Source organism: Phaethon aethereus, assembly GCF_964289735.1.
Source record: "Phaethon aethereus genome assembly, chromosome: 6".
Taxonomy (NCBI): Eukaryota; Metazoa; Chordata; class Aves; order Phaethontiformes; family Phaethontidae; genus Phaethon; species Phaethon aethereus.
In genome coordinates this window covers 272,374-298,130 of record NC_138580.1, presented here as the reverse complement: position 1 = coordinate 298,130, position 25,757 = coordinate 272,374, and the positions used below count along the sequence as shown (strand labels likewise).

The 25,757-nt window shown below is 40.0% G+C and overlaps 1 protein-coding gene across 2 annotated transcripts in view; it reads right to left on the bottom strand.

The window, feature by feature from the left end:
* Positions 1 to 25,509, bottom strand: part of BAZ2B (bromodomain adjacent to zinc finger domain 2B) — a gene marked incomplete at its 5' end in the record, with an annotated part of 87,768 nt that extends 62,259 nt beyond the window's left edge. For both annotated transcript variants that reach the window (XM_082001416.1, XM_082001417.1), the window contains 4 exons: positions 2 to 208; positions 7,302 to 7,495; positions 9,016 to 9,177; positions 25,347 to 25,509. In XM_082001416.1, coding sequence (XP_081857542.1) covers positions 2 to 208; positions 7,302 to 7,495; positions 9,016 to 9,177; positions 25,347 to 25,509 — 726 coding nt within the window. The remainder of the gene's footprint in view (position 1; positions 209 to 7,301; positions 7,496 to 9,015; positions 9,178 to 25,346) is intronic.
* Positions 25,510 to 25,757: the final 248 nt, after the last annotated feature.

The following is a 25,757-nucleotide window of genomic DNA, read 5'->3' as shown; positions in this document are numbered from 1 at the left end:
CCTTGTTCTTGGTTTTGAGATGTGCTTCATTTTCAGAATCAGATTCGTCATCTTCACTCTCTTCAGCACTCTGCTCTTCCTCCTCCTCTTCATCCTCCTCTAGATCATCGGAGTCGCTAGTACTTATGCCTTCACTTGAGGTGTCTGAAGAGGAGCCCGAATCACTGTCACTGTTACTAGAGCTTTCCACTGCTTTTTTTCTGGGCTTCTGCCAGAAAGATGAATGCTCTATTAATGGTTCAGCTTTAATCTGTTATTATCATTTTATTATTATGCATAATCTTTAAAACAAAAAACACTAAGACTTTGGAGTAAAGTTATCTGCAATCCTGGAACACAACTGACTGTCTTTGCAGGAGACTGAAGAGAAAGAAGTGCTTCACAAGATGATGAAAATGGAAAACTGGTCACCAGGTTCTGCTAAAGTATTTTTCTGACCACACGCACCGGCGGAACAGTTGACATCACTACATTTCTAAGTAATGTATCAAATTTAGGCCTAGAAAAATTGGCCTGGAATTCAGGTCTAGCAAACCTCCACAGAACATACTGCTTCCAAAAAATTTAAAACCAAAAGCTTTACTGCAACCTAACATAGAAAGAACAATACATATTAGATTCATCAATAGGTTTCAATGACACATTCACTGAAACTGTATTACTTATAATTTCACAGTATGTGCTGTACAGCAATGTAGGGTATTGAGGACTGAAAAGAATATGCTCATCAAATTGCTTCTGGGATTTGCTTCTGAAACATGGACCAAAATCTGCTGAAATACTCTGACAACTATATTATATTTCAATTCTTGGAAAGAACAGATTTGCAGACCAGAAAGGAAAAGTAAAGAAGCAACACACAAGAACATAGAAAAAGAAGGTGTAAAAAGCCACAGGAACTCCAAAACGCTGACACTGCAAGAACAGATTTTAAAGTGCAATGGATGAGGCAAGTTAGCTTTTTGGGGAGCTAATTAAAACAAACGTGTATTTTACAAAGATATCTGAAGGAGGCACCTGTGGCCTCGTGGCTGAGAGAGACATGGAAGTATGCATTACCGTATTAAAGCCTATTTAATCATTAAAGAGAGTTCACAGAATGATGTTGGAAGGTGGAGCGATACGAGAAACAAGATTATGGATGTCAGGCAGCGGAGCAAAGTCTTATGTAGCATCTAAACAGGGCACATGGAGTCACTGAGGGAACCGTAAGGTTAAAATTAGTCAAAAGGAAGAGAGGTGGACAGCAGAAGTAGGTGACTGCAGGGCAAAACAGTTGCAGCAATTCTAGATAACAATGCAAACAGAAGCATCAGAGAAACAGTGCTTTAAAACTATGTGCTTTCTTAACAAAACTTTCCCCAGAAGTTTACTTTTCAAATCTATTTTTTAAAGGTAGGTGTATTATAAAACAAGAGGCTAAAATGAAAAAGCAATTTTATGTCAAAGATCCTTGTCTCATGAAGAAGAAATTCACCTGAATTAGAGGGAGAACGTAACAAACTTATAAGTGGGTGTACTGGTTTTGCATGGCATGGAGATAACTTTGTACTGGGATGCTTTGGGTAACACAGGGATGCGTTAGCCACCGCTGAGCGCTGCTCGCGCAGCCTCGAGGCCATCTCTGCCCTTCACCCTGCCCCGCCAGCAAGCAGGCTGGGGGTGCACAAGAAGCTGGGAAGGGACCCAGCCGGCACGGGACAGCTGCCCCGACTGCCCAAAGGGTCATCCCACACCGTACGGCATCGCGCTCCGCAACAGAAGCCGGGGAACGAGAAGGAAGGGAAGGATGTTCAGAGTGAAGACACTTGTCTCCTCAAGCCACCGTTACGTGCGAAGAATCCCTGATTTCCTGAAGATAGCTGAACAACGTGTCTGCTGATGGGAAGGGGTGAATGAACTCCTCATTTTGCTTTGCCTGCATGTATAACTTTCGCTTTCATATTAAACTGCCTTTATGTCAAGCCACGAGCTTTCACCCTTTTACCCTTCGATTCTCTCTGCATCCCACTGCAGGGGAGTGCGTGAGCTGAGCTGCCCACTGGGGTTTACCACAACAATGGGATTCAATTTACTTTGTGAATAGCTATGGAACGTGGAAGCTATGGATGGATCAAGTCTCATCTATTCATCAGTTTTCCAGTACCTTTATCTTTTTTTAAACGAAGTTCTCATTCTCAATTTCTGTGAAGAATACAGCAATACTTCTATCTCCATACCTTCTGCATACTGTCACATGCACTGCTTCATTGCTGGGAAATCCTAGGATTTTAAGTGTATTTACTTGGATTTATTGTTTCACTGCTCAATTCAGAAAGATGTCAACTGATACTTCAACATGAAGGACAATGATCTGAATGTATGCAGACACTTAAAAAACAACAGATCTAAATAACTGTGCCAACCTATGGTAGGTCCTGTATGTTTCATTGCTGGTGTCCTTAACCTTCAGAAAGATATTTAAATAGGATGTAAAGATCATAAAATTAAGGACAAGACCATGATCTGAAGCAGTAAAAGTAACAATGCCTCCTGGAATCACATCTCTAGGGGTCTATTCTATTTTTTCCCCTTCATGGTTCTCTCTCTCTATATGTGGGAAGGGAAACACCCAAACCACTGCACTAATACTAAAATCATAAATATCCAGTTTATTCACAGTGCTCATAAAATACGTATTCGTGACATCAGCTTCTTAAGAGATGCAGGTAACAGTCTGGAAAAAGAAGAGTACGTCAATGGGCTTACTTAGCTGATAGTGTTTACTTCCACTCAACACTTTAAAACTTCCGCTGTCCATCACCTCTACAAAACGCGTTAGCTGCTGTCTCTTACAAACCTATCTTTTCATACTGCAGACAAGAACATAAGAAAATTGCCATACCAAGAAAGGAGTCAGGAACATTCTTGTCAAAAGGAGGCAGCAAGTGCCAAGCAGAACTACCCCAAGTAAGAAAAGGGACAGCTAATTTTGACATAGAATTTTGTATAAATTGTAAGCAATCAAGTGCTTCAAAACGAATCAGGCACTTAGCTACACTGTGGAACAATCGCTTCCCAGGAAGTTTCTACTTCATAACCAAATAGAATCTGTTTTGACACAGATAAAACCAATAGAAAGAAGTTGGATTAGTAAGATTCCACAAGCAGGGATGGCAAATTAGTAGCTTAGAGAAAACGTAATGGCAGGGAAAATTTAAACTCGTGCATTTAGCAGATAGAAAAGGATTAATCTTGATGGAGAAGTTTCTATCAAATCCAGCATAAAAGGTAAGGCAGCTGGTGCGGGGAGAAAGCCAGTAAACTGCATAGAGAAGAAATAATTCAGAAAAAAACATATCATGTTAAGCCTGAAGGAGAAAAACGTAACTGTAAAGAAAAATCTCTCTGTACAGACATTCAGAACAACAAAAAATACTTGAAATAAATTCTAAAAGCTTGCTGACACAAAAAAAAAAATAGTCAGGAAGGAGCAGGAAAAGTACAGACCAAAAAGTAAGTACTGTTTTACTTGCTTTGAAATATACTAGGAAGAAAAAAAGAGCGCATTAGATTTATGAAGATATATGTAAGACCAGGCAGATATTTATAGAATATAAAAAAAAAAAATATTATGTAGAAAAAGGTAACAAAAGGCTCTTCAAGAAAAACACTTAATAAAAAATTACGATTAGGCTATATATTTAAAGACCAAATTTCACTTCGACTAGTTCCTCTATTGGCAACAATATTGTCGTAAAAGTTGAAGCAAGAGTGGGTTCAATTAAAATAAATTTCATATTTGATTTTGGTTCCGTGACTTTAGCAAATCTGCTGGATGGTTACGCTAATTGAAAACGTCCATCGTTCAGAAAGCAGCGACTGAGACTGACTATGAGTACCAGGAAAAGTAGCACGACCTCAATGATCCATTGGGATAGTCCCATAAAAGTGTGACTAAAGAGGTTAAGTTCAAAAAGATTTTAGTCACTATTTCAAAGTACTGAAGTTTATAAAGGAAATACAACATGGTGACTGCCAAGAAGAGATATTAAAAGTAAAGGATGTGACTACAGTTCATAACCCAGCATCCTGATGCTAGTTCTGGAATCCAGACAAGCAAAAGCCCCCAGCGCAAGATCTTGCGGTAGATTCCTCTCTCATCAGCTGCCCATAATGGTAGGGGACTTTCTCTAAGCCAAATAAGACTCAAGTTCACCGGTTACACCTTCTTTCCCTGAAGACTGTTGCTTTACCAACATAAAAATCCTGCTGACCTTCCTCATCCTAGAAATCCACTGATGCAATCAATCGAGGGGCAGTCAGTTCTAGATTTCTTTTGTGAGGCTGAGGCAGCACATTCAGATGAATGATTACTTATAAAGTGTATCTGCTTATTCAGTTTTATCGTGGCCACAAACAGGGCAGGCTTTAAGGAAGACAATTAAAGCATGCTATGGTTATCAACACAGTGACCAACACAGCTAAGTAAAAAGGGAACACAATTACCAAATTTTTCTATGTAAGAAGTATGTCATGGATAGTACATCAGATCATCACAATGACTTCTATCTTCAATACAACATCATTATGCTCAACAAACATAACATGACACACCACAAATATACAGTGATGAGGATCTGGCACAATTTTTTAACTCTCGTTTCAGACAGATTCCGGTTTATCGTCGTCTGATACGTACAGCCGTCTCAATGATCAAATACATGCCCTAGACAAAAGGAACCCAATCAGAACTTCTACAGCTTTGCAAACTACGGCTTTGAACATTAGATGCTTCTATCAACTCAGAATTTGCTTTTCGCACACTGCAGGCAAAAAAATGTATATAATACAAATTACTATCAGGCTGCACTTCAGGTTTCCCTAAGACGGTAGGACAACAGAACTAGAATTCAATCAGGAAGAAACACTGAACAGGAAGTAACTCTTCAGATTTTCACCAACTGTAAAAACAGCTTGGTATCAGGTTTGCCTTTTCTTTAAAAGAAGTTTACAAATTTTAAATACCAACCCCAAGAGAAATAAACAACTAAGGATATTACTGAAGAAATCAGCAGATGAATACTAAAAAAATAAAATCTTAAAAGAAAGGAACATTTAGAGAAGTGTAACTAGAATGTTTTACAATACACCATGCTCTTTAGAAAAAGAGGCAAGTGTTGTTACATTTGGAAATTTAAAACCATAACATGACTTTTACAAAGCCCAGTACGAAACACTCCATCTGCCTCCTGCCCCCTGCTTATTCCTCTGCCTTCAGTTTCCAGTTGCGGCTTTGTTCTAGCACACTGAAATAGAAATACCTTTTTTTTTTTTTTTAAATCAAATCTCTTAATCTTCTTCTCGTGTTCGAGTTCTTATTTAGAGCATTTCGTACATTTTGATTGGAAACTTTGTTCAAATCATTACGTTAGCAGATACCAATTACCTCAAAAAGGTTCAGTGGAAAAGAACTTAAGAATAAGGATTAGAGGAACATCTAGAATGTCAGCATATCAAGTAAAACCAGGAACAAATTCCACTTCAGTATTAGAAAAATTACTAAAAAAACTTAGGAAGCAAAACTGTTGACAACCTGAAATGTATCTGCATTAGAGAAACAATTTAAATGGTAAGATACAAGAATAAATAAATCTAAGAAAGGAGACACACGTATTGCTTGATTAGATTGTTTTACAGCAACTCAGTATTTAGCAAATTGAAACTGGAGTTTGAAATCAGTACCCACATCAAAAGAAAATGTATCAAGGATACAGACCTTACACTTAAAGACAAATGGTAATATAAAGGAGAAGATAAGAATGCCGACAAACATCGGGGAGGGGAGGCAATTTTCAGTGAGATTTTCAGTGAAATTCGTATTAACTAATAACTAGCTTAACCAGCTCAGTTTTCTCAATAAGGAAAAGAGACAAAAAGCGAACAGAAAAAGAATCTGTTCATTTACTTATGATACAAACTTTTGGGAAGGTATTTAGAGATAATAAAAGATAGTAATCTATTTGGTACTCTGCATAACTACAGTAATTAATTATCAGAAATGCAGAGACACTGTCTGGAAAAAGCTTTACTTCTGCACCACAGAAACAAAGCTTACGTTTTCCACATAGATATACAGGATAAAAGCAGAATTTCAGAAAGGAGTCATTTCTAGTATTTAAGCCTGAAAAAAAGTAAAATATTTCCCAAATACCTATAACTACCTTAATACCTTCAAAAACTGTTGATCGTTGAACACACGACAAATTTTTTGAGGGAAAATGTTCTTTAACAGATTAGTAATTTCCCTATTATCAAGATATTAAACACTGTATCAGTACACAAACATAATTAACCATTTTAGTGCGAACAGCTATTTTTATGCAGATAAATGCAAACACCAACTGTCCTTTGAAAATGCCAGCTTCTCACCTAAGAACACTCAGATTCAGGAGCCAAATGTAATGCAATAACAGAAAGAGAAAGAAAACAACAGGCCCAATTCATCCACAAAACAAAAATATAAATAAAAGTATTTCAGCCTAGATAGCTGTCAGTAGGGAACGACTGACTCCCTTAGCTTCTGTTCTGGCAGTTATCAATTTCCCAGTATCCAATTTCCTGTGTTTTGACTCCGCAGTTCTGATTCCAAGAGTAGCAGTTCTTAAGGAGTGCTTGGGTCAGTATATAAGGAGGTTTACTGACTCACTAAGACTACTCATGTCTTTCATATTAGATGGTATCTTAAGTTTTTTGCTGAATCGCAGCCATTATTAATACTTCTTTCTTCTGATAAATAGGAAATTACTCCCAGAAAAGCATTTTTCTTTTAATATCTAAAAATTTAATTTTGCTTCTGCATTTTTAAGTTAAACAAAAACATAATTAAACAGATATAATTTTAATTATTTTTCTTATTTAATTTTAATAAGTATTTATAGTCTACTAAAATAATGTCAAGTATTGGTGTTTAAAAATATTTCATTTTTATAATTATATAAATTAAATAAAAATATGTTATCACATACAGCTATTAATTAGTGGAATCAGTGCTAATGGTACTTTTTGGTTCATAAATATGTCAACAACAACAACAACAAAAAAAACCACCCCCCAACCAAAAAAAACCAAGAAAAAGCCACAACACAAAAAAACACTCCCACAGAGACAAGGGTACAGGTCTTGCTCTAATAAATAACAAGAAGAAAATCCTAAAGCATTTTATACTGGGAGAGAACGCTTTAAAACGCCGCTGTGTGCACAATCAGAACACTTACCATGTCAATTTTTTGTCTGAATCTTACCTTTTTTTCTGTATTTACCTTATCTTTGATTTTGTCAGGTCTGGTGTCCAAAAGCTGAACTTTGCTTTGCTCCTGGTTGTATTTGCGGCCTCCTGCTCCTGAGGTTATAGCTTTCGCTTGTCCTGCAGATGCTGCAACGCTAGTGGGTAGTGCAGATGTGCTGATACCAGATATTGCAGTGGTACTGTTCCCATTGAGTGATCCATTTATACCTTAAGATGACAGATTTACAAAATGACACTTAAAAAAATCTGAGGTAGCAGATACTTCTTTGAGATGTTCCAGCCACTATAACCTAGCTTCCATGAACACGTAACAACATATTGGACTACTCACAAGTTAATATAACATATACTAAAAATTTGCCATCCAAGAGTCACTTTGATTTTCTCATGGAGTTACTTTAATTAAAACATGCACAGCACCAATGCTTTAAAGGACAAACACATTTAATGCTGTAAGGGGGGGGGGGGAACATTTGAAATTGTCCACTTGTAAGCCCAATCTATGCTTGAATTTAGTCAGGGGCAGCAAAATAAGACTTTGAAGAAAGAAGACACAAAAATATACATGCCAGTAAATATGTCACAGAATAATTTGTTTGTAATTTTGAAGTGTCAATCAGCTCCAAGGAAAACCACGAGGCCCAAGATATTTTAGTTTTGCAATGTGTATTATTTCAATGCTATTTCAAATAACATCCACATTCAAGCTTGCTTACTTATCTGTCAAGAAGACTCTTGTTTTCTAAGAAAATACACCTACCCACACAAGCTTGCTACTCTGCACTCCCAGGACTGTTACCAGATTGAGTCTGAAACACACATCAGGCCCTATAACCTACCAAAACTACAAAAAAAAAAAAGGAAAAAAAAAAAAAGCTTTGTTTGTACATCACAGATTCACAGAACAGAATACCCTGAATTAGAAGAGATCCACAAGGATCATTGACTCCACACAGGACAACTTACAATTTAAACCTCAGATCTAAGACCATTGTCCAAACGCTCTGGAACAGAGACAGGCTTGGGGCCATGACCCAAGCTCCTTGAGGAGCCTGCTCACCCTCCCAGCGAACAACGTTTTCCTAACGTCCGACGTGAATTTCCCTGATGCAGCTTTTCAGCCTGTCGCCGGACACCTGAGAAGAGACCAGCACCTCCCTCTCCGCTCCCCGTCATGAGGGAGCCATAGACAGCAATGAGGTCACCCCCCAGCCTCCTCTCCTCCAGCTGAACAAACCTGCTCTCAAACATCAAACAAACATCCCTTGCATTCAAAAGGCATGCAATACCATTACGTAACCTACTGGCTTGAACTGCAAGAAAACGTTCTAATGTCACTGGGCTATTTTCATTGCCACCCTGCAGCTGCAGCCATCGCCCCCCCGCCACCTACCCGATGCCTGCTCCTAATATGCAGAGGAACAGTACCCACTACAGAAGCACAAGGCCTCCCAAATCAAACCACAAACTTGGAAAGAAAACTTCTCCCTACTGCTCAGTCCCAGACAAACTATCTACGGAAAAGGGGCGGGGGGGGGAGGAATACTAGTAGCAAGAGTATTTCGCTACTGAAAGCCCACACTTGTATGCCTCAGGCTTAGCTAACAGAACGGTTATAGAACGGTTTAGGAATGGGAAGAACGATGAGATGTAAAGCTCAACTTCTACATCTTTATGCATGTGCAGAAGTTCAATACGATTATTTCCTCTACAACTTTAGCCATTACCTTTTTCTGTACTGCTCCGACTATTTTTTCCTGTAGCTCTTGAGTGGAACGAAGCAGACTCATGATTCTGTGCAGGAGGTGCAAACAGCGGTGGAATTCCCAAGAGCGGTGGGAAAAAAGCTGCCCCGGGACGAGAGTGCGTGTCCGCTGTTCGCCACCATTCTGCACCGCAAGGGAAGTAAAAATAAACATCAGTTGTTCTAATTATCATAGAATCATGGTATCTTTGTGTGGGAAGGGACCTGTCAAGGCCATCTAGGCCAACCCCTTGCCACAAGCAGGGACATCTTCAACTCGATCGGGTTGCTCAGAGCCCCGTCCAGCCTGACCTGGGATGTTTCCAGGGATGGGGCATCCACCACCTCTCTGGGCAACCTGGGCCAATGTTGCACCACCTAAGACTCTTAATGAATACATAAAATGAAGCTTCAACAATGGTAATAGATTTTAACCTGCCAGTGTCAACAGACAATGAAATTGCAAGAACATACGTCACAGTGATTTAAAAATGCTATAAATTAAAAGATTCCAATTGCTAAAAAGACACAAAATACAGCTAGATCACCAACAACGAAAACAGAACACTGGACACGCTAGAGCAACAACTCCAAGACTTACATCATGGTATGATAAGCAGGCTGTGCTTGAGCTACAAAACTTCACATTATTCTATTATCTTAAATTTGGAATTTGAGCATATTGATGCATAGTAGTGTTGTATGTATTCTGAGTGTCCCATAAAGTTACGGAATCATTGCCTGGGAATGTACTAACCAAGAAACATGACAACAATGGTCACTGGACAATATATGTAAAATAGTTCACATGCAGGCAAATTGCTACCAAATTAAGGACAAAGGCTTAAGCAAGATTATAACAATTACATATAGCTAGACTGTCTAAGGTAAGTTCAGAGGTATTTATTATATTATCAAGTTCTATAGAAAATACTGAAAAAATACAGCAAAATCAAAGTTTTACTCACTTTTTCCCATACGCTTATTTACCCAGATACATGAATATCAAAAACCCATCTTTACGGACATGAGTGTCTCAATTTTCAGTTGAAAATTTTAAGACTATCGCAGGTCAGAAAATTTTCTAGGGTCAGATGCAGAGTTCTTTCATTCCTACTTCAGCAAAAATAAATTTTTTTCCATGAAGAAAGTTTCTCTTGCCAAATGGAACACAGTCAATGGTAGCTATGAATAACTACCATCCTTTATAGCAAAGCTTAAAACAAGTACCCATTAACTCTGCTGTGCTAACACATATTAGATGGCTGTTACAACTGAATGAATTTTTTCATAGAATAAAAAAAATTTCACTGAATGACAATATTACAAATGAATCAGTATTCACAAAGATCTTTGTGCAATATTTGCTGTAGGTTATAACCCACATTCCTAAAACTCTACCGGCGGTGGAATCCCACAATCCTAAATTCTACCAGAGGCAGGAATGGACAGCAGGGCCTGGCCAGCCAAGAAAAGGGGAGGCCTCTTCAAGATACTCTCTTCCTGGCAGGAATAGCTTTTCTTCAAACTACAGAAAAAGTGAATTAAGCAGCATCTTGACTTAGGGCGTACTTTGGAGAATGCATTACAGTATTTAATTTCCTTTAGAAAGCTTTGTTCTCAGGTGTAAGATTTACAGGGTATGCAAGACTGGAAAACACTAGCTGAGGAACCCAGGTCTGACAGTAGAAGACAGATGCATCACTTTCCATTCCTCTCTCTTGTGTGGAATGCTGATAATTTAAAGGATGGAAGACTACTGCCTTTGCAAGATACCACCAAAAATACCTCTTTACTTACGAATAAAATCAAGTAAGCAACCAGGTCATGCTGGCCAGTCCTGGTACAGCCGAATGCTGCGGCTGTAATAGTACCACGCGTGTGAACTCCTCTGGCTTTCTACAGTCTGCGGTCCCAGGCCTTGGAGGGGGCCAAAACCAGACTGGGTAAGGGCCCGGGCGACATGCTCCGATCCTGTCAATGCGTGCTGCTCTTCAGATGGGAGGCCTCCTGAAGTCCCCTCCAACCTGAGCTTTCCTATGATCCTACAAATTTACATGCACTTCTCGGTGTAAACTCAAGACAATATCCCAGTGATTTTTTTATTTTGCAGCCATATTTCAGAAACACACATTACCAAATTCCAATTCAACCACTTTAATTACTTTTTCAAGCATCCAGTTCTTCGTTTTCATACCATTTTATCATCATCTGATAAGATATAATCTGTGATAACTTCTTAAGAGCCAAGAACTGGTTTTCTTTACTTTTTAAATTGATAGAAGGAAAACTTTTTCGTTGCATATACAGGTGATAAAAGCGGTAAGAATCAATACTACCACAAGAACCTCTACACGCGTGTAAAAACAAATTATTTACAACTAGTTCTATTTAGCATCTTATACTTCATGTGAAACTTTACAGTTAGTTCTGACAAATATACCTTAAAATACAGCAAATATTTAGCAGTAAGTTAAAAAATTTACTGTCCTTTAGTTAGATATTTTTGCTTACAATATACATTTTTAATTTACAGAAGTCTTGCCAGCGTTCTGTACCACTCCAGTACCTTATAATTTAGATAGAATTTTTTTTTTAATTTGTTACTATTGACACGTAGAAGCATAAAGGCCATTTTAAGCTCTTTCCTTGTAATTTGTTGACTTCCAGAACATTCTGACCTGACTTTTGGCACTAGCACAGCCATACCACAATGATGCCTTTCCCAACATAACCGCGTACAGCGGACATATTGCAGACGCTCCTAACTGTCACGTACCTAACTGTCACCATTTCTAGCCAAATCACTGTAATGTGACTCTGGGACAGAACCAGCCAATGCAAGGACAAGGTCACAGGCTATCATCTCTGAAAGGTCATACAGATTAGCGCAGATCACCAACAACTGGAGAAAGGCCAATGTTGCACCCGTCTTCAGAACAGACCAAGAGGACAATCAGAGGAACTACAAAATGGTCAGACTTATGGTAGTCTCCAGGAACACAACGCAGTGAGGCCTCTGTATGAACCACGTCGGAACACATGCGGAATGCCTTATGCGGTAAAATTATTGGGTTTAGGGACAAGAGGAGAACAGTTCATGTCATCAACCCCTAATTAAGCACAGCTTTTCATACTGTCTCCCACAAATAGTCCTTAATAAAAATTAGGACGTTATGGTCTGGATGTGGTGAGAACTAGGTGAGTAGGAAAACAGTGGGATGCTCAGAGGATAATGACTAATGGGCCCTACTCTACCTGGATGCCTGTGACAAGTGGAGTGCTGGAGGGCTTTATCCTAGGATCTGTCCTGTTTAACATGATTATCGATGTCCCAGGGTAGGAAATGGAGTGCTTTCTCATGAAGTTTGTGGAAAACATTGCACTAGAGGAACAAATCACCTGAGAAAAGGTTGCTATCCAGGGGGACCTAGACAAGCTGGAGGAATGGACTGGCAGGAATCTTAAGAAACTCAACAAGAACAAAAGCAAAGCCCTGCACGCTAGAAGGAGTAACCGCTTGGAACAGTTCAGGATGGAGACTGGCTGGCTGGGGCGCACCACTACAGAAAATACTCTACGGGTTTCGGCAGACTCTAAACCATACATTAGCCAGCAGTGTGTCCTGGCAGCAACGGTCAGCAGCAGCTTGGGCAAGAGAAGGAGAACAGCAAGTAGAGGAGGGGAAGTAAATATCCCTCTTAACTCATTACTCATCAGATGGCGTTTAGAATGCTGCATACTGTTTTGGGTCCCAAAACCAAGAAAGACACTGACCTCACAGCTGACCTTGCTTTGATTACAAGTCTGGACTAGATCACAGAATCACAGAATCTTTGGCTTAGAAGGAACCTTTCAAGGTCATCTAGGCCAACCCCTGCAGTGAGCAGGGACATCTTCAACTCGATCAGGTTGCTCAGAGTCCCGTCCAGCCTGACCTGGGATGTCCCCAGGGATGGGGCATCGACCACCTCTCTGGGCAACCTGGGCTGGGGGTTCACCACGCTCGTTGTGAAAAATGGCTTCCTTAGGTCTAGTTGAAATCTGACCTTTTAGTTTAAAACCATCACCCCTTGTCTTATCGCAACAGGCCCCGCTAAAAAGTCTGTCCCCATCTTTCTTCTAAGCTCTTTTTAAGCCCTGGCAGCTGCAGGAAGGTCTCCCCGGAGCCTTCTCTGCTCCAGGCTGAGCCCCCCCAGCTCTCCCAGCCTGTCCTCCCAGCAGAGCTGTTCCAGCCCTCGGAGCGTTGCTGGGGCCTCCTCTGGCCCCGCTCCAGCAGGTCCATGTCTCTCCTGTGCCAAGGGCTCCAGAGCTGGACGCAGCACGGCAGGTGGGTCTCCCCAGAGCGGGGCTAAGGGGCAGGATCCCCTCCCTCGACCTGCTGGCCACATGGCTTTGGGTGCAGCCCAGGACACGGCTGGCTTTCTGGGCTGCGAGCGTACATTGCCGGCTCGTGTGCAGCATTCCATCCACCAGGACCCCCAAGCCCTCCTCAGCAGGGCTGCTCTCCATCCCTTCATCCCCAACCTGTACTGATACCAGGGGTTGCCCTGGCCCAGTTGCAGGACCCTGCACTTGGCCTTGTTGAACCTCATAAGGTTCACACAGGCCCATTCCTTGAGCTTGTCCAGGTCCCTCTGGATGGCATCCCATCCCTCAAGTGTGTCAACCGCACCACTCAGCTTGGTGTCATCTGCAAACTTGCTGACGGTGCACTCGATCCCATTCTCTATGTCACTCACTGACAATGATATTGAAGAGTACTGGTCCCAGTACAGACCCCTGAGGGACACCACTCGTCACCAATCTCCATCTGGAGATTGAGCCATTGACTGCTGCCCTCTGGATGCGACCATCCAACCAGTTCCTCATCCACCCAACAGCCCACCTATCAAATCCGTATCTCCCCAGTTTAGAGAGAAGGATGTTGTTCAGGGCCGTGTCAGAGGCCTCACAGAAGGCCAGACAGATGACATGGGCAGCTCTCCCCTTGTCCACTGATGCGGTCACTCCATCATAGAAGGCCACAAGATTGGCCAGGCAGGACTTGCCCTTGGTGAAGCCATGCTGGCTGTCTCGAATCACCTCCCTGTCCTCCATGTGCCTTAGCATAGCTTCTAGGAGGATGTGCTCCATCATCTGCCCAGGCCCAGAGGCAAGGTTGACAAGTCAGTAGTTCCCAGGGTCCTCCTTGCTCCCTTTTTTAAAAATGGGTGCAAACTTTTTCCAGTCACCAGGGAGCTCTCCTGGCTGCCAGGACTTTTCAGATATCACGGAGAGTGGCTTGGCAACAACATCAGCCAGTTCCTTCCGGACTCTGGGATGCATCTCGTCAGGTCCCAGGGACTTGTGTATGTTCAGGTTCCTCAGGTGCTCTTGAACCTGATCTTCTCTTACAGTGGGAAGGACTTTGCTCCTCCAGTCCCTGTCTTGCAGGCCATCCCCTCGAGAGGTGTGGGAAGGGGCACCACCAGTGCAGACTGAGGCAAAGAAGTCGCTGAGTACCTCGGCCTTCTCCTCATCCATTGTTACCAGTCCGCCAGTCTTGCTCATCAAGGGCGGTACGCTTTGTTTGATCTTCCCTTTTCTGGCTGACCTACCTACAGAAGCCCTTATTATTCTTCTTTGCAGACCCTGGCAAGCTCAGCTCCAGCCACACCTTGGCCTTCCTCACCTCATCCCTATATAACCGAGCAGTGTCCCTGTACACATGCCAGGAGACCTGTCCCTGCTTCCACTGCCTGTGCATTTCCTTCTGCCCCTTTAGTCTGCCCACCAGGTCTCCACTCGGCCATGCTGGTCTCTCGCCTTCCTTTCCCGACTTCTTACACCTGGGCATCGAGAGCTCTTGCGCTCTATGGAAAGCATCCTTAAAGATCTGCCAGCTTTGCTCTGCTCCCTCGTCCCTGAGGGCAGTTTCCCGAGGGGTCCTAGGGATTAACTCCCTGAAGTGCTAGAAGATTGCTTTCCTGAAATCCAGGGTCCTGACTTTACTCTTCACCTGCCCCGCTATCCCTCAGGACTGCGAACTCCACCACTGCATGATCCCTGCAGCCCAGGCTGCCTCCAGTCTTGATGTCACCAATTAGCTCACGCGCGTTGGCGACCAACAGGTCCAGGACGGCATCCCCTCTGGTAGGGCTGTCTATCACCCGGCACGGGAAGTTATCCTCCATGAACCCCAGGAGTCTCCTGGATTGCCTACGGCCAGCCGTGCTACTTCTCCAGCAGCTGCCAGGGTGGCTGAAGTCCCCTAGGAGGACAAGAGCCTGCGAGCGCGATGCCTCCTGTAGCTGGAGCGAGAAGACTTCGTCAATAGACTCCCCTTGGTCGGGCAGCTGGTAGCAGACACCAATCACAAGGTTCCCTTTACTGCCTCGGTCCCTGATTCTCACCCATAAGCTTTCGACCTGCTCGTGGCCATTCCTCAGAGACAGCTCTTCACACTCTATCCATTTCTCGACACAGAGGGCAACACCTCTGCCCTTCCTTCCTCGCCTGCCCCTTCTGAACAGCCTGTAGCCATTGATAGCCACACTCCAGTTGTGGGATTCGTCCCACCAAGTTTCAATAATGGCTATGAGGTCATAGCTTCCTAGCAGCACGGTGGCTTCCAACTCCTCCTGTTTGCTGCCCATGCTGCGTGCACTGGTGTAAAGACACTTCAGCTGGGCTGTTGACCTCCTTTAGTTCCTCTGAGGTCTTTGGTGCAACAGGCTGAGGGGCCTCACTAGCACCCTGTCCCTCTAACCTTGGTGTTTCATCCCACAGTTTGTCGTGGGTAAGCCTGATATTAACCCCCTCATCCTTCGAGTCTAGTTTAAAGCTCTGTCAATAAGTCCTGCTAGCTTGCGAGCAAAGACTCTCTTCCCCTTTGATGACCTCTGAAGTCCTTTCCAAGCTTAATTTTTCAATGATTTACATCTACAGATATGCAGAGACCCAAGGTAGTTCTGAATAAACAAGTAGCAACTGCCATAAGCTCTCTAGCTACAGAGCTTGAAGCTCCACAAGGCCAACTTACTGTACTTCTCAGGAGAATTAATTAACCTATGAGATCAAAAGCACAGTGATATCACTTGTCTCAGCCTGACCGGCTTGACCTTCTCTTTCATGTGTTTTACTGAACTACAAAGACATACCCTACACATGCTGGAGGGAATCTCATTCATGTATGTAAAAATTCTCTTAGTGCAAGGATTGTCTCACCTGAGCAATTTGTCCCTTTGCCCTAGCACACAAGTAGCACCATTTGAGTTTTGAGTAAACACATTTCTTGAAGAGGGGCGGACAATAGCCCCCGCTTTCTTTCTAGGCACTGTTTGTTGGGGGTGGGCAGTGGAGAGAAGTATCTTACTGCTAGATGACGAATGACAGTAGAGGTGGATTATAGCAAGTATGTTCCAAAATTGGTCTTTACAAGGTAGCTATAACATGTTTGTTGAACAGATCATTTCAGTAAATTTTACATTGTTCTGAAATTTTCATGTGCAGCAATGAAAATGCCAACAGGTCCTGTCACGGTGCTTATTTAAGACTTTGCAGAGCAGGTACTGATCCAATTCAATACCCTGTAGCAACCATTTTTTATTGCACGTTCTCATAAAGAAACAGGCATTACAGAAAACCTGTTCTACCTTCAAACATTGTCTTCAGTCACGCCACTGTGATAAAACTTACACATTTCAGAATGTAAACAATAAGAACATCCCATCACTATTCACAAAAATTCCAGCTGAGGTCATTAAAAGTTGATTTTTTTTTTTTTTCCCCTTTCTAGAAAGCCATTATCCCATTGCCAGGCTTTCACTTTAATAACTAATATATCAAAAATTTCATGGCTTTATCCCTCTGCAAAACTGTAATGAACAATCTAACAGAAGATAGAAGATATTCTTCACCGCTCCTCGCGAAAACCATCAAAACAAGCAATACACATTAAGCAATTCTATCTGCAGAAATGAACTGAACAAAAGGTGATTGAAACTAGCACAAGGAGGAAAGCCTCATCAAGCAACAGTTAAGCTCTATCATGACACCTTCAGATTTCTTGTTGGAGAAATGACATTGTTTAAAAACAAAAAAATCACCAGGGAATTAGCTGCACAAAACTGCAAGATGATTCCAAGTCTTCACTTTATGAACATAGTGTTAATATCTTTCATCATTTGTTTAATTTTATGTACACTGCTGTATTATTCCAATTTCTTTAGTTTGCTTTCACAGTAAACCTGCTCTGACCAAGTTAACTGAAAAGCTTGAGAAACAAACGCTTTAGAACAAAAGTCTCTTCCCTTTTTTCTGGTATCATCTGTTCTTTGATGGAAAAGCATTATTCAAACATTCCAAAGCTGTCACCTTCATATTCATAGTTTCAACTATGGTGAGACCATTCCTTATATCATCCATCACTCAGAAATAACTACGCAAAGGCAAGTTAGGCAATAGTTTATTACATTGGAAGTCTAGTATCATCACTGTGCAACACGAGACCTTCTACAGAGGGCTTCTCTCTTTGCTGACTCTTGGATCATTTAAAAGGCATAATCTCCCACACAAGGTACTCCGTGATATTTTTGTGAGGACATATATCATCATACTTCTTGCCAGGTCATTCCTTACTCTGTGAGTAATCTTACCTGAAGTCTAGCAAGTGATTAAGAGTAGTTCTAAATGAGAAAAACAAACCAAATGAGCTAAAAGGGACAATGCTTACATGAATTCCGAGATTGTATACGATCTTCTATGCTCAACTCCATTTTTTAACTTTGAAAAACATGCAGGAAGAAAAGACAGGCTGTGAGTAGCATCTATGTTAGAGCAGAAAGCAGACCTGGAGGATATTTTTTACAACAAAGACTTGTCTGAGATGGAAGGGATGTCTGGCATCCTGAGAGCAGGAAAACTTAAGTAGAGAATCTTGACAATCGTACACACCAATTAGTTTCTCATAAGAATCCCTGAATTTATCTAAACTTTTTTTTTTAAAATAATTGTTTCTGCTTTTTTCATTTACAAGAACTCCACCCAATTAATAACTACATCAGGCAATTAATTGCTAAGGAGTGCCAATGGGATATCTTCCTTTCAAAGCCCTTCACACAATTTGGAACGTCAGCTGTAGAGTGAGCAATGAGATGCACCATTTTTGTGCAATCTGCTGCATTGTTTCTGACCACACTCTGATTTTCAGGACATACAGTGTGCTTTCTTCGTTTAATCAACAGGTGCAACTGCCCCAGTTTCAACAGGTGCCCACGCTTTTAACTACAGTATCAGTAAAGCCATCTGTAAGACTGGGAGGTTGGCTGGCAATATGAAGATAAGACATGGTGGGTTAGAGGAAAAAAACACAATAGGGCTGGATGAATTAGACTGTAAAAATTATGGGCAAAATGTAAGCATAGATGGAGTTGTGCATACCTTAAACAATAAGGACAGTCAATCTAGTGCGGAAAGGAAAAGAAGTGAAAAGGAAAATGAAAAGGGGAAGTGACCAGAAAGAAATAAAAAGAAAGTTTACTTGAGCTTCTTTTGAAGCCGAGGAAAGGCATCACAGAAGAGAGCAGGCAAGGTACAGCAAGTCAGCACGTGTTTGTATGTTAGGACAAGGCAAGAATTTATAACAACACAGATAAGAGACAAAAAACAAAGGGATGACAAGAAATTTTGTTAACACTGGTAAAGGAAATTTCATAGGAGTTTCAGAGCTAAACTGCAACTTTGAGATAGCCTGAACATGAGGATGCGAGAAAAATCAGGGAACTCCAAGACTGTAAAAGCATACATAACCAGCAGAAACAGAATGGTTGCTAACGGAGAGAAAAAGCCAGAGAAGACCAATATCAAAGAACAGAAAGCTCATTTGTGCCATGTTTTAATATAAAAAGCAGTGCACCAAAAAAGCATCAGAAGGACCAAGTATTCCCTGTTTTCCAAGAGACTCCCTTTACCGCCAAAGGCCGCTGCAAACTGACCACACTTTTGGGGGGCTTTGTACACAGAAACCATTACTTGACCTTGTTCGTTAATTCTATTCCTCCTCCTAGACTTTTTTTATGCTATTATTGTGTTAGTATATATAATGGGTAATTTTGGAATTATCTCCTGACAGCATTAGCTCATCATGTTAGGTGCTATGAACACAGGGGCATTCACTAGGATTTTTTATTTAGTAAGTAGTAGTAACTACAAGGCAACGTAATGGCAGTACTGCATACACTGTGCATGGCAATTCCTCTTACTGATTTCAAATTTCTGGTTCAGGCGCTTTTTTTTTTACCTTTTTTCCCCCCTCCTCTAAAACAAGAATGGATTTGCATTTCATTTCACTGATGCTAACTATTGCAGGTGATGTGTATAGGTGTATAGTGAGTACTGCTTTACACTTTCAGCCTGAGTTTAAAAATAGTGTATTTCAGTTCAGTGTTTGCTGAACTTAAGTTAGTAAATTATCACATTAAGAATAAAAACCAAACAACCCAACCCTCATTTATGTACCTTCTTCCACAACTAATGTCCATACTCAACTAGTGATACTAAAGTTAGTTACCATCTGCTACACAGTTCAATCAGGAAACATCACAATATTCTTTGTGCTTTTTTCTTTAAAAAAAAAAACAGTAAAAACATTTGCTTCTCTCTCAGAGACCACAGTGGTGATCCTTAACAATGTTGATGAGCAGCAATGCATTGCACTGTTTCATATTTTCAAGATAGGTCAAGTTAAAACATCCTTTAAGCTTGTTAAGTTTACCAACCTCCTTCATCACACAAAAAAAAGAGTAGATGACTTTATACTGTATTACACATTATTACAGCCTTTAAAAAAAAAAATACAGTCTGCTACCTAAGCCATTCTCTAGTGTGTCTAGAAAAGAGAAGCCATCAATTTTTAAATATCCATTTAGAAACATGGAAGAAATAAAACATAAAGGAAAAATGATAGCAAAGTCTTGTAACAATAAACTGAACTCTAATGACATTTTTCCTCTTTCTTATTTGATGAAAACATTAACAGTCTGTCTAGCAATTAGTTCTAGTATTTCCTTAATTTTCCCATTTTAGTGTTTGCTCTTCAAGTTACTAACTTACTGTAAACATGCTCTGCATAGCAAAATTTCGTATTAAACGGCACTCCTTAACATTCTTGACTTACTTCAAATAGGTTAAATAATTTTGAGCACAGCTTTTGAAATTCTACTAACCACTGCACAGATAAATGATTGAAAGCATTACTCCAAAGGGCAACATATTTCAACAATGCTGGTCTGTTAATAACAAGGAATGATAACTGTGAGCGCTGTTGTCAGTATTAATGAACTTCACAGTGCAATATAAGGTTTTCAAAAGAGTTAAAAATTAATAAATACTTTAAAAATGCCTTAAAATACTCCATGCTCAATGCAGTAACCAGCAGAAATACAAAAGTAACGTGATAGTATTTCTAACAATGATATAGGCATTCCAACTTACACAGCAAGTCTAAAGAACTGCTTAGGGTGACAGAAAGTACTGTATATTTTCCTCCTTTCTGTGTTGTTCTTTAATCATTACACTGCTAGCAAAGTTTGCCTTCTACACGCCATCCTAAGAGCAGCAAGTCTTCCAAACTCCTCATATGCATGATTCAAAACTGCTTGTATGCATGATTTCAGAGTACTGGTCAAAGTCCCTCAGTGTAAAGTTGGAAAGCATAGAAAAAACTGGAAATGGTTTACATACACATAACTAGCCATCATACACCCTTATCGTTGCTTTAAAAAACAAAACCCCTGATCTCAATAAAGAAACATCAAAAATATCCGCTAATTTAAATTAAGAACAAAGCACTGGCAATCTCATTAAAGCACTTCAAAAAAACCCCCAAAAAATTAGCATTTTCATTAACTCTGAACATGCTCTCACAGAAGCAAGTACACAGGTAACAAACATGAATGCAACTGCAAGGACTCCCACATTTACTTCCTAAATCTTCTAACTTCCCTTCATAAATCATAGGTTAAAAGAAGCTAGTCTTAGACTAATTTTCTAAAAAAACCACACAATTTTCAAAAGGGATTGGCAAAACTGCACTCTACTGAGAAAGCTGATACATAATTTAGGGAGAAGCACTGGATTAACTTTCAGGAGTACGAACACCAGGAACATACACCGAGCACTGACCTACCAAGTCATAGTTTAACAAGTATCAATCACATGGCAACTCTCAACAAGGCTTGCTTTACTGTAAGAACTACTAGGTGCTTGATGTGGTTTTAAACAAAATTATTCAGCTGCTCAAACACCATGGTCTCCTTTGATCTCTAACATCCAAAAAGCAATGCACTGAAACTGTTTTTCTTTCATTGTTGTTTCTACTAAGTCCGTTCCTTACATAAAAATTCCACGCCCAAACAATACTCAAAATTGTTCACTCATCTGTGTAGTCCTTATAACAAATACTAGATTATATTGATGATGTATTTGGGGGTTTTGTTGCTTGTTTGTTTTGTTCATTTAAATCAAGCATAATTCTTCTCATAGTCTTGTCCCTAAAAACAAGAGTTTAGTCAGTGCCTGGACCCCACTGCACTATGCAATGCAAACACTGAGAAAGAAATCAGCTTCTGGCCCATAAAGGTAATAATATGAAGCAGGAAGTCTAAGAGAGGCTGGTATCATAGAACCATTTAGGTTAGAAAAGACCTTTAAGATCATCAAGTCCAACCATAAACCTAACCCTGCCAAGTCCACCACTAAACCATATCCCTAAGCACCATCTCTATACTTATTTTAAATACCTCCAGGGATGGTGCCTCAACCACTTCCCTAGGTAAGCATAGAGCATGCTTAAAGAATTATTAAATTATTATATGAATATACATCATGTTTAAAGAATTATTGATAGTAATGAAATTAGAGACTGCTTCTTAATGATACCTATATAAGACACTAAAATTAAGATGTACTTGACCATCTTAACATTGATTTCCAAAAATAAAGAACTTGTGATGTTGACTGAATAACACCGTGGGTACTCTGTTAGTATCAGAACTGACAATTACACTCTACTATTGTTCACATCCTTGTACTTAATCTAAGCATCTGCACCCCTTTAACTATTACCATCGCATTCTCCCTCAGCATTTGAAATTGTTGTACATTCCACAAACTGTAAATCACCACTTTGTTTTTACATATCCATTTAAATTTTGCTATTGTCACTTATCATTCAGAATCCTTAAAATCTCCAGAAGTCAATAAATACCTACAAGCCTCAGATGAAAATTTTCACAAAACCAAGGACTATGAAAAACATTTATGGCAAAATAAATTTGTTTACACAGTTCTACATTTTAGGCACTAAATCAGATCCTTCTCGACAGCCACAATGTCATTTTTATATAAAGACTGAGACACAAAAATATATCTGGTGTTAAAACAAAAAACCTCTTTCTTACTATGAATCAGAAAATCAAGTAGAAAATTAAAGACTTTTCAAATTAAAACAGTCCTGTGACTTTGTGCATTTATGTCAACAACTTTAAAATTCTTCTGGGTCTTACGCAAGGAGAAACAGTGGCCTCCAGAAAGACTGAAGATTTTTGCTGAGAGGCAGCAGGTTTTTGTTATTATTTTTCATTTTATAAAAAGTTAATGAACTTTTTTTTCTTTTTTTTAAACTAAAAATAAAGAACCCTTCAGGTTTGATAATATCAAATCAGTATGTCTCGCTTGTTCAGCTTTGAACAGTTTCACATGCTGCTATTATTGCCCCTCAAAAAAACCCACCAAATTATGGTATCATTTACCCATGTGAGAAAAGGCTGTTGATTTACATTCTTCCCAAAGTTGCTAACCTTCTCATGAGGACGAACTTAAACCTCTTTCCAGAGTCAATTTTCTTTTCCAATGAGCCTTTTTATTTTCACCAATGAATGAATAAGAAAAAAGCAAGTAAAGTATCTGTTTACTTGATTGGAATGCTTCGATTATTCGGGAACTAGTGCTGTATTAACCGATTAAAGTAACAGAATGTGATATATTCCATATTGGTTTCACACAGGTGTTTTGTCTATTTGGCCTGGCAATATGCCAAAATAATTTATTTGTAGTGTAACCTCCCTGGCAAAGCATAAAGACTCCCAGTCCTAACTCACCATGCATCGTGGGCACCTGACAGGGTACACAGTCAAGTTTATTGCAGCGACTACTTAATAAACTATTGATTGCTGCAAAGAAAATAAATAGACGAATTGGAGTAAAAAGAACCTCTCTAATCTAATGCATAGATTAAGATTCCTGTACCTTCTCTTAGTAAGAATAATTGTTCATTTTTGAACAATTATTTTATTAGATGCTAGAGAAATGCATTTTTAAATGTGAAAACAGTTTAACTATCAGATTGAGATTGACAGACACTGTCATAATTTTTTTTTTTTTTTTAAATATCACGGAAGTGAGTAACACCTCAGTTTAAGAACAGGCTAGGATACTAGTCTATCTTGACTACAGACTATCTTGTAAATTCAAGAAAGTTTTGACTCAATGAAATTGCCTTTCCAGACATATGTCATTCAACGGAAAAGAGTCTTTGGCTGGTTGACAGTGTAAACACTTCTGTGAAGTTTCTCTAGGACAACGTATACCTTTTCAGAGTGGATGCAACAGCAACCATAGTGTACTGTGTCAGGTAGAGACATGGATATACTCGTAAATAAAACCGATGGACAGTACTGATAGTACACTACATTCCAGCTTGTATTTAGGAATACGAAGTGTCCTTGAAAAAAAAAGTATACCTTCTTAAGGATCAGATGCAGCCAGGCAAAGGATCTGACCATTAAAAAAAATAAAAGGAAACAACCCATGAATACTGGGAATTGCTATCAGTCTTGATAACTATTAGCTACCAGACAGAAATGAGACTTTTATTCTCAACTTTTATTTTAAAAAAATACTTTTCAAAACTACTTAAGAAAAAGACTACCTGGATTTTCTAATGAAGAAAGAAACTGACAGTTTAGAATCTTCGTTACATCATCCATCTGCTTTAGTCTTACTGTATTTTGATAGACCGAATACATATCCTACACATACACACAGTACAGGAGACACAAAATTACATGCTGTACTATCTACAAAGCAAAGACGGCAAGGAGAGGGAAAATGAGTTCCTTAGATCCTCAGTCTGGGACTGTACATTTATAGCCACATGTAAATGAATGCCTACTACGTTCTGTGAATGACCACAGAGAACTATTTCAAGTGGCATGGGCTAATGAAGATAGACACAAAAGTCTTTTGGAGTTGAATTTGTAGTGGGGTACTGAAAAATAAAACACATTATTATATGTTCTGGATCAGATTTAGTCAAGAACTTTTCTGGCTGATTTTAGAGTAATTAAATTAAATAGTTGAGACATAACTCTAGGTACGCAGACATTCTGGTTTCTATTTTTCTTCCAAAGGAAGATGCAAATGAACAAATGCAGGCTGTAGTAGGGCACTCAGAATCTACTGGTTCTATAGTATCAGGGCAAAAGAGTTTTCCAGTTTGGAGAACACATACTCGCTCACTCTACTGTGAGAACCAAGTTTCTTCTGAAAGTAGTGGATTACCATGAATTTAGGCTGAAAAATCTTCCTATTTACAGTCTATCTTGTAAGAATCAGTAGTACTCAGGCTAACAAGAAGAATGTATATGACCTGTTCACCAAAGAGAAGAAGGAAACAGCAGGGAAGAGTTATTTACCATTTCTTGTTCTGTTGATGACATACGCATCATTCAGCTGAAATATGAGTTTCATTCACAAAGATGAGATTCTTGAGTTTCTGATTCAAGCCAAAATGTTTCACTCTAGTCAAGACTATCTACGACTATGACATTTTGAAATTCACCTTTTCAAAATTAAATTCCATTAGAAGAAACTACTCCTCCAGATATAAAAATACAGTAGGGGTTGGGCTTGAATGCTGAGAACATGATGTATATTCAAGAAGTTCATTATTCGTTCTTAATCTGAAAGTGGCACAGGGTTTGCTGGATCAATCCTTAATTCGATCCCCACTTCCGAGGCAGCTTTGCAAACTGAAAATTTATTTCACATTTGAAATAGGCAATTTAAAATTATTTTCATTCCTTCAATAAACAAAGTACTATGTAAAATGTATTCACATGATACGAATGTCGCTTAGTGACAAAAAAACCCCACCCAAACGTGTTTCTTCAATGCATCCGTGCAGCCTTACTAGATGTGATTTGTAATAATAATTACAAGTGTTGACAAGTACTACAATCACATCGCAATATATAATCGAGTCATTTTTACCGCGTGTGTTGATTGTGGAACTGAGCGACGCAGCTCCAGTGGAAAGGCCACCTTTCGATACTGCTGAAGCTACAGACGGTGTAGAAGACGCCGGAGTCGATGAAGTTGAAGCAGCTGCACTGGAGGAGACTGACAATGACGTTAACCGCTCTCCAGACTCCATATCTGCAAGAGAGAAGATAAACATCTGTCTTCTATGGCAGGAAATGAAATCACAAGGGGACACTGCAGGAGTGTCTGTGCTGACCATGTCTCAGCCTGTGCATGCGATTCTCAAGTGATTCCTACGAGACCTTCACGTGAGAGGTACAGCACTCGGTCATCAGGGGATTCAGCACAACTGCAGCAGGAAGGGAATCGGGTAGTGCTGTCCGGAGCTGCGTCACATTTCAACCTGAATGCCAACAGCCT